At 37.9% G+C, this 17,790-nt stretch overlaps 1 protein-coding gene across 4 annotated transcripts in view; it reads left to right on the plus strand.

The window, feature by feature from the left end:
* LOC144051986 (ubiquitin carboxyl-terminal hydrolase 2-like) overlaps positions 1-17,790 on the plus strand; it is a 59,990-nt gene that overhangs the window by 1,796 nt on the left and 40,404 nt on the right. For 2 of the 4 annotated variants that reach the window (XM_077565680.1, XM_077565683.1), the window contains exons 2-3: positions 4,786-4,891; positions 15,588-16,380. In XM_077565680.1, coding sequence (XP_077421806.1) covers positions 15,649-16,380 — 732 coding nt within the window. In that variant the 5' untranslated portion in view covers positions 4,786-4,891; positions 15,588-15,648. Of the gene's footprint in view, positions 1-3,330; positions 3,370-4,785; positions 4,892-15,587; positions 16,381-17,790 lie in introns of those variants that run through there. The other 2 variants (XM_077565681.1, XM_077565682.1) reach the window with 2 other exon arrangements.

Here is a 17,790-nt window from a genome sequence, read left to right on the forward strand (position 1 = left end):
AATTGCGTATGTCATGTTGAACAAAATGTAGTAGAATTGGTCTCTGTTGAATTATCTCACACCCCACAATATTTTGGCATTAGTCCATCGTACAGTAGATGCAAAATAGTTGAACAAGTTTTAGAGCTCCCCCCCCGAGGTCAATCTTGACTTTTTGGAAGGGAAATGTGTGAAGCATCAATTTAACTACAGATCCACCACTTTTCTGAAATTGCTCTTAGCAACTGAAGATAATTGTGATGTGGATGAGAATGACTGCACTGTAATTGCTGCAGCGTTGTATGCACAATTTTCCCTAAGGAGATTGACCCATGTTCACATTTCTCCTTTTTTTTTTATTAGTTTTTTTTCTTTGTGCTATGCCGTGTTGTCTTTTCCTTTCTGTATCATGAGGTAGTTTATCAACAAATTACAGTGTAACCAGTAAAACTGAAATGTGATTCTTGCCCATGCAGTCTCTTGAAATCAATGTCCGCCATACTGGTACACGAAGGTGTAACTTTCCATTTAGAATAATTGTCATCAAAACTTAAGTAGCCGAAGCATCCCTCCAGTGTACACTGTTATACAGTATTGATAACATGACTAAGCAATTTGACTGTCGTTTCTGTTCACAATGACAGAAAGACGTGTCGTTCTGATGGCATTGACATGTTAAATGGCACAGATATTGTATTTACTTTTGAGAGATGTATTATCCATTTTGAGCAAGAAAATGTTTTTTGCAGGGGTACCCTGATGTTTTGCTATTTGCATGATTTTTTATTATATTTTTTGAAATTCACTTACTGATTTTTACTATTTCAAATCTGATCTGAGAAACAAATGGACCAAAATTACTGAGAAGAAGAAAAAATATATTTAATGCTCAATGTATGTGTAAATGTCCTAGCCTTCAATAACAAAGGTTTTGAACTATGAAGAAATAACCACACAGATTTATTTGTATTTTTTTCCCCAGTGTGCTAAAATTACAGTTGAAGGACTGAGCAAAACTGCTAAACATCAAACAAATATTAAGTGGAAGAACTAATTTTGCGCATTTTTTCCCCATAAAAATCAACTCACTTAAAATTTGAGCTGACAAACAATTTTTTAATCAGATTAATCACATCTAAGAATTTTGATTAATCATGATTAATCAATTAAAAAGGCTTTTTATCAAGATTTTTCGCCCGCCAAATTTGAATAGCACCTAGAACGTCTTCAACATTTTTGATCCACTGCACACTCGTATTATCCTCTTTTTTTAAACAGTTAATTACTTACATAATTTAAAATGAAAAAAAATACCCCAGCAGTTTGACATGAACAAATATTCTGAATGTCATCATAAACATTTATCAAATGCTTTATTTTAATGCATGTATTTATGTTTATTGGTCAAACACAACCTGTGCTACCTTTAACGTAACTATCCGCTGTCAAGCTCAAGGTCATCTGCGGTCAAAATTAATAGTGTGATTAATCTTTGTTAATACATGATTTATGCAATATTTTTTGGGGATTAATCAGTGAGTTGATGATTTAACTTTGAAAGCACTACATAAAATTTTAATATTTTTCCAGTACTATGTTTGTCCTGTATGTCAGTGGTCCTCAACCCTGGTCCTCGAGGACCGGTATCCAGCCTGTTTTCCATGCCTCCCACAGTCAACACAGGTGATTCATATCATCAGCTAATCAGCAATCTCTGGAGAAGGCTGATAACGATCTCCACCTGTGTTGGCTGTGGGAGACATGGAAAACAGGCTGGATACCGGTCCCTGAGGATCAGGGTTGAGGACCACTGCTTGTATGTCATTCCAAATCCGCAAAAAATAATTAGCATGACATGTAGTATAGGTCATAGTAAGTCTGCCATCTAGTGGTGAATGGTGATATTACAGTGGACCCATGCTATTTGCTGGGATTGGGGATTGAATAGTGAAAATCTCCATGCAATTGCCCCCCATTGAAATGCCTTTTTTTTTTGTAAACCCCCAAAGTTGTTTAAAACTTTGTTGTTTAAAACTCTTTTTTGTGGGTAAACCCAAAAAACTTATTAAAACGTGCTGATGAACCTACAATGTATATTTTCCATGAGAAATGGAAGTTGGCTCCCTCAACACCGTAAATAAATATATTGTATAAAAAAAAAAAATCTGCGAAAAGGTGAATCGGCGAGCACACAGGGCTCCACTTTAGTGGAAGAAGCATGCTATAGATTTTATAGTGCCTCTGATTAAACCCTCAAAAGGTTCAGATGTTCTACTAGGCTTGCCCTGACATTTTTTGGAGTCACATCACATCTTACATCACAAGCACAGCATCAGAGGGATCTCATTGTTCAAAGGTATCATTAACTGGACGTTGCTCCAAAATTGAAGGGAAGAAACTGGTCAGGAATACTGCCAGAGGCTCATTACCCAAAGGACACTCTATCTACAATGAAACATTTTGGTGGCAGGCTGCAGCATCATTCTTTGGTGCTGTTTTTCTTAAGATGGAATTGTCAAGGTGGAGGGAATTATGAACAATTCCAAATACCAGTCAATGTTAGCTTAAAACATTCCGGTTTCTGCTGGAAAGCAAACAGATGTCAGGACTACTACAATATCTGAACTTTATTTGGGGATAAATAGACACATTTAAATGGTGTCAAATGTGCGCTGATTCCCATTTAAACATGAGGTTGAATGTGATTGGTTAATTCCGCATTTGTTATCTTATGAGCTGTACATGTTATAGGTCACATTATTGCATCGGGGGGAGTAAGAGACAGAGAGACAGACTCTGTTTCAGAGAGAGAGAGAGACACATTCGTTCACTTAACATTATTTCCTATACTAGCAACACTTGTTTTGAAATAGAATGACTTGCAAGTCAACCAGAGTCACAGAACAGATTGTGCTCTACTCTGGAGGGTCCACTCGTTGTTCTGTCTCTGTTATCACATTTTACTTGGCGGTGTGAAGTCTGCGTCCAGTGCAAATACTGTAGCTTTGCTTTTTGCAGTACCATGACATTATTTACTGGCGCAAACCGGGGATGACTTGGCACACAAGTTGAGGTTTCTTATTAAATTGTATCTTCTATGGAAAAAAAACCCGTATGGCTTTAGCAGAGTGGGCACCTTTTTGTTTGTTTGCCCAGCTCAACTTATTCAAGGCATAATGCTGGTTCTTTAAAAGCAAATTGGAATGCTTCTGAGTGTTGAGTGACCCACGGAGGTCAAAGGTGTCTGCTATATTTACCAGCTCTGTAACTTGATCTGTGGCATTCTGGATGGCTGTGCTCATTCTATCCTCTCACACTCTGGGGCCACAGCCTCCCGAGTAGCAGACGTGTACTATCTGTCCATTGGTCGGACCGCTCGGAACAACAAGGGTGAGGACCAAATAAGCAACTTAACTACTCTCTCATTTCAAACTTATTGTTTTAGGTGCCCATTTTGCCCAGCTGCTGGCTACATCTTCCTAACTGAAGTACAATAATGATAGATGATGAGGGATTATCTTCGAAAAGTTCCCTTGTTTTTCTAGCCTGACAAGACACCGCTAACTATGGGGGTAGCTCATGCCCTGAATAGTGAAAGTAAATGATTTGTTTGTTATGGTAGCGGAATGAGAGCCTTGAAATAATTTTTGCTTTCCCAGATAGTCAACCAATCACAGTTATCTCTACCTGAGCTCTATAATTGCACTTTTTCATGATTTGTTGATTCAAGCTTGGCGTAAGTAAATTGTCTGTCATCAATCTTAAATAGACGTTCATTGGAGTTAATGTGAGATTATTGTGAGAGACATGAAGATAAATACAGTGGCTTTCTACAGATGTCTAAATGATGGTTTCTCAAATTTAGGGCCAGGAGCCAAAATGATGGGTCAATTTTGATTGTTAAGCTATATTATTCACCACCAAAGTAGCACACAATTGCTTGGGTTTTTGATACATTTAGGCTGTAATAAATGTCGCTCTATGTTCTGTATCATTTGCTTATCTATGACTTCCTTTGAGTGCCACATACAGAAAAATTGAAAGATGTAAGGGCCACTTTGACATTTTCCAACTTTATTAAGTCGAGAAATAGTGTAATTTTGTTTTTAGTGGTTTTGGTTGTTATTTTTAACACTTGTTAAAAGTGATGCATTTGGGGATTTTTCATGATTTGGGGGTGGTCCACAGCCCTATATTCCACTACAATAGATCTGCCTGTACCCTGAGCAGATCCCCACATTCAGAATCAAAGCAAGTGTAATTGGCAGTAAGATGATCATTTTCAAAGCAGTGTTTACTTGAGGATATTAGTTAATCATTAATGTGATATGTTCACAAATCAGACCTTGACACGAACATCAGAAAGTGGATAAAATAATTTTTGCTTCTAAAACTACAATATCTTAAATCATTATAAGAGAAATATTATTGCAATTTTAGTTGTTAATAGTTTCTTTGCACATCTAGCGCTGATGCTAGCTCTTACGCTAGCTCTAAAAATCTCTGTAAATCGAATTTATTTTGTAGTTGTCAGGTGTCAACACTAGCATCCAACATGGTTGTCAAAAGGTTTTTGTTTTGTTTTTTACATATGCTGAGGGCCGCTAGAAAATGAACAGTGGGCCACAAATGGCTCCCGGGCCATAGTTTGGACACCTCTAATCTATTCTTAATTACATGTTATGACACTATGTGCTTAATTTTCGTAACTTTTTCTCACCGGGAGGAAATAATCCCGGTCTAAACTTTGAATTGTTGCCTTGTTGAGTTTTGTGGTACAACATCCAATGTGTCCTTATTCCTCAGGAAGGATCAGTGTCACAAAGCCTGTGAGTGTGTGGACACCGTGGGTCAGTAAAACCAGGGCAAGTACCCCAGGATCCTTCGCAGTCTATGGGAACTGCTCCGGCAGGTAACTGTGTCACACATATGACTTTAAACATTAACACGTGCTGTCAGAGTTCACTGGCATAGGATGTATGAATACATGTACTAGTAATGTACTGTACTATCATGCAATATGTCTTTATACACTAAAGAAAATCAAATGACTACATTAACGCCATTGAAATGCATTTCAACTTAATCTTAACATGACCACTTGGGTTAGCACACAGACTTTTTGATTGGAAACCAAAATCCTCTGGCACTTACACACTTCCATTGACTCTTAACTTGATGCGACACCAACATAAAGAAGTCAGATTTATATACTGTATGTGGATGGAAGAAAAAATGTTTAGTGCCTGTCAAATGTTTAAATATGACTGAATTTGTGACCAAACCATGACGTATTTAACATAAAAATTGCATTTTTTCGATTCATGTTAGAATTGAAAGAGACTAAAAATAATACGGATAAGGCAGGTAAACATCTACAACAGTGCTTCTCGTTACCCTAATTTAAGTTTCACTTCAAAGATAAAATGTGTCTGTTTAACCAAACATTATTTAGTCATGTAAGGATGTCTATAAACCAGGAACTAGATGTGATCAAGCCATCATAATCTATATAGTTTACTCTCGTTATACCAGTCTTCATTTTTGATTATCATCCAATTGTAGCAAGAATTTACAGTAGTAATAAAAGTGAGCAATTATTGTGACTGTGAAAGAATGAACTTGCCTGTGCACCAACTGACTTACACACATTTTGGACTCAGTGTTACCAATGCAGCAAATTATCCCTATTGTACATTAAGCTGCTCTTGAGACCTCTCTATTGATTAACTCATTCACTGCCATTGACGGCTATAAATGTAAAAAAAAATAATTTGAACTATTTCTATTAGTTTAACATTTTTTCTCTCACTTTTGTTAACAAGAATATGAAAACCTAGAATTGTTTTTATTGAACATTTAGAACAGATATAAAATTTGTGATTAATCGTAACTTGTAAAGTCATGCGATTAATTACAATAAAAACATTTAATTTTTAATCTGAATTAATCGCATGACTTCAATAGTTAACTCAACAATTAATCACAAATGTTATATCTGTTCTAAATGTACAATAAAAAAAAGTCTAGGTAAATGAGTTAATACTGTATCTAAAATACAGAAGTAAAAAAAAAAAAAGTGTAAAATACAATCAATAATATGTTTATGCTTACTTAACCGTCTTCCAAAGGCGCAAGAAGGCAATAGTCCCCATATAGAGCATAGTCCATGTTCAGTAAAGACAATAGGACCTACACTGTCTTCATCAGGGTGATGGCTATGTTATTTTTTATTAAACCCTCATAGCTAAACAAGCTAAATAGGGCATCATTGACAAATCACATTAGTGAAGGTAAACATTGTTTGGACAAAAATCTGATTGCATCCAGTGCATATAAACTCGGAATTCAGATAGATGTGTGAAAATCTGGAGAGAAACAACTGTCTTTATTTGCACGTCTTTGTATACTCCTAAAATGCTAAATTATTTTAAGCCACTAGTCATCAGATATGAACATGTATTAGATGACACAGAAAATAGAATGAGATGCATTAGGGGAGCTGTAAAGATGATGTACAGTTTCGATGTATTCTATTATTAAACATAAAATTGCGTCTAATTGACCAAAAGATTAGCACAGTTAGCCAACCATGCTACAAGTCAGCTGCCAAGGCGACAACACTAATCACAGTAGCCGGCAGCTTCAATTCTCCAAGTGAGAATTGCTTTGTAGTCTTAATTACCCTCAGATGATAATAATGCAATAATAATTAGTACAAGTGTTTCCCTTTTTATGGTGCTTTTACACTAGCATCCGATGTCTTAGCAGAACGCCAGTTTATTTTCTCCCTTTGTTTGGCCAGGTGGGAACGTAACTTGTAACATAATTAGGGTGCAAACTACATCAACCAGTCCAAAAACCCTGTGGTCAACAATTCAACTCAAATATAATTTAATTTCCATTTTGACAATTAAACTACAATAGCTGCAATTGATTTTAGCTGTCATTTCCTCTTTTTTGGTGTGTTTTTGCTTTCAAACATTGTCCATCACTTAGTAATGCATTCTTTTATTATTTTGGCATCTAAGAATGGCTTCTTCCCCTTACCCAAAATCCACATCACACTACGTGAGCACTCTTCTCCATTTTGTTGTGTCATAAATGTGACAAGAGTTCAGCTTGTAGCCTGATATGACGATTTCAGTGCATTTCTTTTTGTTGTTCTTACCTCTGAATTTTGCCAAAATTCCTATGTTATGTCTCATAAGTCCATTTAAAATTGGAAATCATCACAATACATGGGTCTTGTGCTGATTGAAGTGACAATTAGGGCCTGAAATTAACACTCACCAACCCAGCAAATGTTGATTAATTTCAGCAGTGCCGGGTAACATAGTTTCTCCTACTGTCCTTTTTGTATAAATTATAATTTCACTTTGGATGAACTTAATTCAGTTGAATATATTAAGTTTAATGAACTCATAATTAATTACACTATGTATACCTTGGACGAGCTTAATTCAATCGTGTTTTACCGATTGAACCAGTTTTTTTTTTTAATTGGTCAACAATTCAATTTGTAATCTTTAATTGGTTCAACAATTCTCTTTACTTTCTTTTACTAAAATGTATGATTTAGGTACCTTAAAAACATTTAATTTTGTACGCATTTAAATAATGTGCATTGTCCAACAATAATATTGTGGCTTGTAAAGATGCTGAGTGGCTAATGACTCTGGGAATTTAGCTACAACGGTTGATGAGCAAAAAAAGTTAATGTCAAGCCCTGGGGACAAATTAAGCAAAGGTATCAGTTTTCACTATCCAGTTTTCTTTTAGCAGAAAACATGGAACATACAATTTGTGTGCAGTCTAAGCTACTACAGCTGGCAAAGTGTCAACAATATGCCAACTGTTCAAAAAGTGAAAGTTAAAGTTAAAAATTGCACTCACATCACTGAACGGTGAATGACACAGTCGGTGTTATCGTTGGCATGGAGACAAGTCTTGGCATACACGTTCCGATCCAAGCAAAACACTAGTGACTGCACTGTGCCAAGTGCAGTGTGAAAAATGTCTTAACAGTTTGCGGGTCAGGAATTGACAGTGGGCGGGCTGAATGCAGCCAAGGGGACACCTATTGAGGGCACATTATAGAATTCAGAATACAGTGGTACCTCGGAGTTTGAACATAATTCGTTCCTGTGAAGTGTTCAAAGTCCGAATTGTTCAACCTCCGAAACACTTTTTTTCCATAGGAAATAAAGTGAATGCAATGAATCCGTTCCCAATCTCCAAAAACAGAAAATTCCTATTTTAATTTCTATTTATGTTTTTTTTTATTTAACATTTACAGTACAGTACAGTATTTAAACAATAAAAATACATTACCTTACCTGTTGTGATGTGATGGCTTCAGTGGATGAAAAATGCTTTGTTAATACTAGTTGTAGTTCAGTGCTGAGTTTGTGTATTTTACATTGGGCATATTGTTAGACTACTAAGCGGTCCTTGGTTGAAGTCCAATTTGTACGAGTTCCGAGACGTTCAAATTCTGAGGTTCCACTGTACTGATGCTGATTTTAAATGGACATCATAGCAAATCTCTTTGTGTGGCGTACGACATACTAGAAAGTATGCCTGGCTGGTTATATACAAATAAGAAGAATAAAGGCTATATTTTTTTAATTTTTTAACTTTCTCAAACATTTGACACAGCTAACTCTTCTCTAACATATAGAACACAAGCTGAGGAGGACAATTCTTGCCATAGGAAAGAATGGAACTAGAATTGGTTACACAACTGAGTTATCTGAATCATTAAAGAAAGCATTTTTCGAAGAAACATTATAACATTTTTAACTGTCAGTCAAGTATAAAAAAAAAGTTAGCCTACTATTAGCAAAACATACTGGCACAGGTGATTGGGGTTGAAGGGGGTCTCCAAGTGCCCATTAGTTCAAGTGATCTCCCTGTCCAACTTTACATCATCCTCCCGTGTCAATTAAGTCGGCTGTGTCCACACCCACAACGGCACAAAATGCATGTTTTAACTGCACCAAGCTGTTTGCGTCTGCAAAAATACCAAAACTTAACTAGCCCGTTTCCAATTAAGAGTTTGATAGCTTGCTACGCGAGTGGGCATAAAATTTGGTCATTTATGTGGTCGTGTCGTGATAGATGGATGGATGGCATACTTGTTATACAGTAGGCTAATGTGTGTTTGATCAAAGTGTATGTCTTTTTCCAAGCTCTTTGCATTGGCACTTAAGTTTGCATTCCGTTTGATTTACTTGAATTCATAACCAGCACATCCTATGCTTGAGTAGGGCTAAAAACATACGCTGCATTGTGTTGAAACTGTTGCAGGGTATAGCTGGATCAGGTCCGCCTGTGGCTCTTGAGATCAAGTTGTCAAGTAGCAAAGCCAAGATTAATGTGAAGCTGTTTGCAGCTGATGACTGAAAGCAAGCAAAGAGAGGCGTCTGTGTGGCCTCAGCAATGTCCTATCTGCTCATATTTCAGAGTATATATAGACGCTTGTCAAATCCCAAACAGCTCAGAGACTATTTTTGCAATTCCATGTGTTTTTTTCATCACTATTATTATAGAATGTTGGTCAGTATCTGCATAACTACGTTGGAAACTCCAAAGAAGAACATGATGTGTTTTGTGATGTCTGTTCTTTTTTGTAATTTTAAAACAATTCCTATTGTAAAAATATTTTGAGTAACATTTCAACTTTCTTAAGTAGAACAGGGTCACAAAAAGTCTTCAAAAAAGTCTTAAATCCAACAATTTGAATTTAAGGCCTTAAAATGCCTAAAACTGTTTTAAAATCTCATATTAGGTCTTAAATACGATTTTGAAATGTCTTAAAAATCTATCCATGTTACGGGACAGCGTGTAGGAACTTTGTGCATGTAGTAATTTGTGGTAGGCTTGCAAAGTGTGGACTCTCTGAAGCACTGTAGTATGCGTGCTTCAAAATGCATGCGATTCAAACTTAGGTTGTTGCACTCCAATTAGTTACTAAATGGCACTAAATTTTACACAATATTCATTTAAAACATGCATAAACTTCAATCTCGCTTTGAAATGTTTTGATTATTCTTTTGCACTTTTTGGCCAGTATTGATGTGGTGAAATGAGTCTTAAATTGCATTTATAATCGTCTTTAAACCCAAAGCCCAAAACGGGTCACAATACCACGTTTTGGACTTTTTGATGGTTCTGGCCAGGCTATTTCAAAATAAAATACCAGAGTCTTAAATGTGGCTTACAGAGACCATGTAGAAAAAGAAGATAATCATTGAATAACTGAAAAAAAAATCAACATGGAAGATGAAATCTGATTAGACAAAAAAAAAAAAGATAACCCACAAACGACTGCAAGACACACAGCCAAGGGACACACTATGAAATGAAGACAAAACAAGGCTGTTGGAAATACATTTCTACAATACTTCACACATGTATACAAAGTTTTAAATTCAATTTAGTTCAGTTAGTTCAAATTCAGTTTAGGCCTTCAGAGAAGGCCTTGAAAGCCCTGACGGCACATCACTGAGTATTAATATTGCAGGAATTAAAAAAGTCTTGTGATTTAAGTGATTATATTGCTCATATTGTACTGAACAGTCAGCAACTTTTCTATGCTGCAGTAAGTTACTTAATAAATATCTTGAAACCTACAGACAATTATATTAGTCCCCAACTAGCCTAACATCACTGTTGGGTAGTGCTGGAGTGGGTGGGACTCATTTTCAGCCCTGGAGTTTAAGTGCTCAGACTTGAATTCACGTTTTGATGAAGATACTCTTTTACCATTATTAGTGTATCAATCGAAAATAGCTGATCATTTCCTCCAATGATATTCATATTCGTATTTCATGTATATGAAAAGTACAATTAAATGCACTTACAATACCACGATCAGTGTTTATTTGAAGCATGAGAACTAAATGGTCAAAAAGACAAAAAGGAACCATTTGGCAAGTGTGCATAACACGCGATAAGACAATTTACACTTAACAAGATGGTTTTATTTTGTCCCTCACCAACCGCCAGAGGCAGTGCTTAACAGCACGGGTGATTTTATCAAACGCTTTTAAGATTTTAAGACAGACATATAAAAGCCGCTAACAATGCACTTCCTGTTAGTGCTCTTATTTTGAAACATATATACACTACTTCCTGTGCACTACTTAACAGACTAACGATAACTTTATGATCACCCCCACATCAATAATAATAAGTTGACTTTCCCCATCATGCGTTGTTGCCATTACAAGTAACACTTGTGATTGTTATAGTAATGTATTATTTTGTACAAACAGGTTGTAATATAGTTAGTGTTGTTGTTTCTAGTCGTGTATTAAATTATTGCTACTTTTGGTATTAAATTATTGCGACTTGGTCACACCCGTGGTAACAAAGTAGTGCAGTCAGTGCTATACATACTGTAATATAATGGCCAGCCAGAGTTTGATATTAGCACATTTGTTTGACAAGGAGCTATAGTTGGATTCATGTGTAATAGACCAATGATATTTGCTGATTTCAAAACTAATCCATTGGCCAGAGGAAATGTATGTGCCGGCTGGAGTAGCGGCCTGAACACTTTATACAGCACCTCTGCCCAGTGGGAATTTGCCAGAATGCCCACATTTTTCACTCCGGACATGCTGTTGGGGGAAGCCAAAGAGAAGCATAAACATGCTATACCACAGAAAAGTCTCATGCCAAGACTGGCGCTAACAATCTCAACTCTTAAGCTGTTAAGTATGCGGTGGTGAAAATAATGCTTCTAGTTTAGACTCACTCACTCAGTGAAACCTCATCTCATCTGTTCTTTGCCAAGGAATCAGCAGTCTTCTGCTCAAAACAACTTTCTCCCATGCTGTCTGTCAATCAGATGACAGCTTTCATACAATGGATTTGGTAGTTTTTACTCACATTTTAAACTAATTGTTACCTGAATATAGTAGTGATTAACAGCAAGAGACTAAAAATTAAGGAAAAAACATAACATATCAGGCAGCCATCTGGCCGTAGCTTTAGTAGTATCAGGGTTAATGTAAATTAGCAATGTAATATTCCCTGACACTGCTTTAAGTCCTTAATGCGTCAACATAAACACAAATACTGTACGATGGTAGTCATGGAAACTACCAAGTAGCACAACGTCAGGGTGGGAATGAGAATTCCAAAGGATCCAAAGAGTGTGTCTGTGTGTTGTCGTTTCCTTGGCTACTCTCCTCTCGAGAGTGAAATCCATAGTGTTCTCTGACTTTTCCTGATGTCCACACTCTTAGCATTCCCCCCCACCTCACCTCCATTTTTGCTTGAACATTTTGTATTGTTTTAATGTCTTTGTTTTGCTATGTCTGACTTTAACTTCAATGTAGCATTTTGTATGCAGTTATATTTGTTTTTAAAGTGCTCTCTAAATGTGTTGAAATTGAGTTGATTCAAGGAATGGCCCACATCTGTGCATTCTTACCGTTGAAATGTGCATATAGAGCTTTTGCCAGTCTTATTGGTGGCATTTCTGCTGTAGAGACAGAAAAGGATGTGAAAAATCCTTGGAGAAATCAATGTGTTCAAGTTAGGTGGGTTTCACAAGTGGCAGGCTTCACTTCTCCAGACGGCGAGTAAGCAGTATTTTTAGTCCATACATATACTGTATTTGGATCATGTCAAAACAATAATTAGCTTTTATGATTTTGTCTTAATACACCATCACAATATATTTGACGAAACAGCCGACATGTGACCAAAAATGTAGGATTTACCATTTACTAATTGCAACAATATGCTATACTTTAATTTTAGGGACAAATATTTGGACATTTTGACACAATAAACAAACATAACAAACTTTTTTTCAATCAATGCTTCAACACTGGAGTCTATGGACATCACCACATTTTGAGTTTCTTCCCTTGGAGACGCTTTTACCAGATCCTCACAACTTAAGTGGCCTCTTGCTGGTGTGTCCTTTTTCTATCATCACTTTTGTCTTCATTAACCAAAAGACCTATATTGGGCCGAGATCTTGGCCACGGAAGAATAATATTAAATTTTGTTGGCTTCAAAAATCTAGACAGAAAACTGGGTCGGGGCACTAATGCAATGCAAGCTGTTTAACTGTTGCCAAGTTCTTGTTGTTATTAACCTGTCAAGCAGTACTCAACACAATGGCTGGTGCAGCCAGGGCTGCATGTGTGCTATTTGGCCAGCAGTAAATGTTGGCGTATCCCCAGAATGCCGCCTGCCTGCCTACTCCATTTCTGCATTATTGATAAACGTTTGGTCCAAGAGAAAGCCAAAGAAAGATGGGAGTGGAGAGAAAGCGTAAGAAATCTACCAGGAAGAGAAATTGCTGTGGGAAGAAGTACTGTAGGTGTACTTAGAGAGCTGGCAAGCTGCCAAAACCGCAAGAAAGACTCACTGTATAGAGGACTAAGACACACTTGGGCAGATATAGAAGAAATAGGAGCCTTCTACACTGAACTCAACACGGATCAGCAACACCAGACACTTTTATTTATTCAAATGCTGCTGCACATGGAGCCTACCTTGGATCAGAACAGCAACAGTAGTGACCGGCTGGCCTCACCTCCAAACAACTTTGGACTCTTCCATTCAAGCTGTGAGAGGACATACCAATCCATAAGATTGGGAGTTTTCTGCATTGCAAGAGAATTTAGTTGGATAATGAGAAGACATTCGTATGTATTATGTCTATTATTGATTTCATTTCTAAAGTTGAAGATGATTTTATGAGATCTTTCCCATTTAGAAGGATTCTAGTACCTAAATTGTTTAACAGCACATATAGCCACTGCTCCTCACTTGTATGTTAATAGACTTTCCCCAAGTTTTGAAATGTGGGCTCATTTATTGACTTATTTGATGACTGTATATACAGTGAAACCTCCAAAGTCACACACGATTTGTTCTTTGATGCTGAGATATTTTATTTAATGTATTTCATGTTTCAAATTGAACTGCGAAACCAGACACTTTTATATATCACAAAACGGCTCACAACAATCACGTTCACTGAGCTGAATATATGGCAATGTCAACAAGATGCAAAGTTTATTGAAATTTGAATGTACCATTATCTAAATCACTGTTTCTCAACCCTGGTCCTTGAGGCACACTATCCAACCTGTTTTCCATGTCTCCCTATTCCTACGCAGTTTAGGATCGTTATATCTTCTCCAGAGCTTGCTGATGAGCTGTCATTGGAATCAGCTGCGTTGGAATAGGGAGACATCGAAAACAGGCTGGATAGTGTGCCCCGAGGACCCAGGTTGAGAAACACTGATCTAAATTGTTTTTATTTTTTAGCTTGCCTATAGAAAATACCATAACGCAATAAACTGCAATTTTCATACAAATCCGATGGCAAAAATAATCGCTTGTGAGAGCCTTAATTTTGTTTGTGACAAAGTTATCTCAATCGCCCATCAAAATTGTCTGTTCAAATACATGCGCGCGCGCAGGATGTATGTAGCTACACATACCACTTGTGTGTATAGTCCTCCCACGTGACAACCAAGCAATCAAATCGTCTCATGCAGCATTTTGTGAATGCAGCAATGAGGCAGCCATACGTACGGTAAGAAGTTCAAGTAAATTCGGGGTTAATGTGTTTTAAAACAAGAATACATCAAGAGAAACTGAATTAAAGTGGTTTAATTGAAAATATCAGTTCATTGATGTGGTTTGTTTTGGTAAAATTTTGTTTAGGGAAGTCTTAAGATTCATGTTATTGTTTTAAGATCGATCTACGAAGTACTTGGAACTGAGATTTATTTTACTGTACCTCGGCTTGAAGACATTTTTATAAACTGGACAATGTTTTTTAAAAAAGCCATGTGGTCTAATAATAGCCTACCTAGTGGAGTAAAAACAAATCTTGTTAAAAGTGACATTAATATTATTATTCATTCTAAATCAAGTCAACACGTCCATGATGGTTTTAACGTTGTCTTTAGTTTCTTTGCGTCTGGCGCATTCGTCTCCGTTCAGCCTAAAATTGTCTTCCACGTCATCACACGCGACCTTTTTACTCAAATTGACAGTTTTAATCTGCAGCAATTACAAATTACGTGCATTGTTGATCTTAATGATTACATCAGAGCGTATTTGTTTTTGTCTTCGGAGTGATTTAAAAGTTGAGGTCACACTTACACGATGATTGCAATAAATTAAAATTGGGAAGAAACTAAATGGATGGCATGTGCAGTTCAACACGAAAATAATGCCCTAAAACGTGAGAGAGCTCTGGTCTTATGTCGTCGCATAAAGAAGACGCCAGGCTGTTCTGTGGAAGTCCGCGGGACTTAAATCAGTGGCACGTTTCAAAGTGACGCGAGGGGGGCGGGGGTGCTTCACAACATAGTGACGCGCATCAAGCTCCCTGACCGAACGTCCACATGTGCTGCTGCAATGATACCGTTGGAATGAAATTTGTTTGGACTGTTTAACAAATGACAACTATGTGTGTAAGTGTCCATATGGTAATTTAATTAAACGTTTTCATAAATGTAACATTTTTGGGTTAAAAAGAAGGTAGACTTTTTTCTGTAGTGTTTCTAGTTTAGAGGACCTGTTGAACTAACACTCATTTTGTCTCTTTGCTGTAGTCGATGCAGTCTTCCGCAGACCCTCTTTTCCTGTGGCTGAGAACCCAGCAGCACCAGCATCATGTCCCACGTCTCCTCCACTGCCAAGCGCTACGCTGGCTCGTCCTACACCAGCCACTACAGCTCCTACAGTTCCCCCTTAACCCCGAGCCTTAGCTCCTACGGCGAGCGCAACAGGTTGTCCTCCTACAAGTCCCCTGCCTCGTCTACCTCTTCCTCAGGTTACACCTCTTCCAACTATCTGAGCAGCTCCACGGGCCGCAGCCGCAACTACAGCACCTCCCTGGACCCAGACCGGGGCCGGGTCATCCCACGGACGGACATCCTTGGAAGTAGCAGCAACCGCCGCAGTGAAAGCCTCAGTAGAACCCCTGTCAAGAGCTATGCAGGTTCTGGACTTAGTGGGGGGTCTGCTTACACAACGTACAGCTCTTACTCTTCCCCCTCAGTGCAGTCCAGCTACCTCTCCTCCTCACCGGTGGCCTCCAGAATGTCGCTTAATCGGCGAAAATCAGTATCCCAGAGTGACTTAACCAAGGACTTGGCTGCTCTGGGCCTCAATGACACCGCCTCCTCTTCCTCCACCAGCCCGTCTTCCTCCTCCAGTGCCACGAGGAGCTATCGCAGTCGGACCAGTGAGGTGGCTAACACGTATGGCACTAACTCCTCAGGCCTGCCACGGAGCACTACTACTCAGGAGGCCCTCTCATGGAACTCGACCAAGGAAGGCTTCAGTAGCAGCAGCAGCAGCAGATCACACAATTCTTCAGCGTGGGAGCCAAGTACGAGTGGAGTATGTACAGTAAGACCGCCGTGTTTTTGCACACACTGAATTGAAATGATGACACTGTTAATACTGATGTGTTTGCATATAACGCCCCAAAAGCTTTGTAGCTGTGCAAACAACTACTGAAATAGAACAGACTCGGAAGCTACACATTCTCAACCGTTGCCAACTGAGTAACAGCAATCTAATCATAAGCAAACCGACAGTAATCGTTCAAGGCTGCATAGAGTAAGTGGCTTGGGACAAATGACCTCTTAACCGTGGATGGCTGACCTTTTCTGACCCAATGCAATTAGCTAACTTACACCTCCGACTAGCTCGGTCTGTAGGCGTCATCTTTAAACGTTCTATTTGTGACCGAAGCTTCCTCGAGGGCAGAAAACACACTTAACCCACTCCCCTTCGAGGATACCGGGTAGCTCTGATTAGCACATACAGTGCATGTTTGGAGGAGGATGAGAAAGGGAAATGAGGGTGGAGAGTGGCAGAAAGACATATACACAGTGTTTTTTTATTTTCAGAAAAATATGAGTTGAAGGGAATCTCCAACGGCAAAGGTCCGAAAGCGATAATAATTTCAGACAGAATATGTAAACAAAACATGCAGTTTAAATTCATTATCACCATCACTTGTCACGAGGCTTCAGCTTGCTGACCATCTAAAAGATTAACTACACGTGTAATAATAGCCAAAGAACCAGAATACTTACTGCAACATAGCAAAGGGTCTGGCTGCTCCCTATAAAAAGAGCAATATAGTGAATTAATGAATAATTGCACACACATTTTAATTTCAACAAGAAGATGCTACTTATACTATGCTACACAGCACACTTTATCAATGCCAGCAATACCTATAAGCACCACTTGGTGAGAGTATTGCACTGTGAACACTTCCCTGCTTCCTCACCATTACAGTAGTGTCTGTTGACGGTGTTGCAAGGGTGACTAGTTTTACTTTCTTTTTGTTTTTATTTTTTGTTTCATTCTGCAGCTTGGAACAAATTAATTCACTCAATATTTTCCATGGAAAAGGTGCTTTTTAAATCAGAACAACTTGAACAACAAAACTGTAAGCAAAATTGTTCTAAAAATCTTGAAACAAAATCTGTACCAAAATAATTGTAAATGAATCTTCATGCTCTTGTACAGGGGTGCCATTTGCGGCCCACCATTCATTTTTCAGCAGGCTGCGGCATATACTAAAATAAATAATAAAAAATAGCAATTGACACAGCCTACAAGATTAATTAGAAAAAAGATGGAAGTGGGCGGAGTGAAAAGAGTGGGTATTGGAAAAAATAGGGGCCATTAATACTAATAAATTGATTTATATACTGTAGCGCTTTTCTAGATGTGTAAGGCTACAAATCAAATAAACAGCCTAAAAAACACACAATTTCTCTTCAGAACATA

This window comes from Vanacampus margaritifer, chromosome 5 (genome assembly GCF_051991255.1).
Source record: "Vanacampus margaritifer isolate UIUO_Vmar chromosome 5, RoL_Vmar_1.0, whole genome shotgun sequence".
In the NCBI taxonomy this organism is placed as follows: Eukaryota; Metazoa; Chordata; class Actinopteri; order Syngnathiformes; family Syngnathidae; genus Vanacampus; species Vanacampus margaritifer.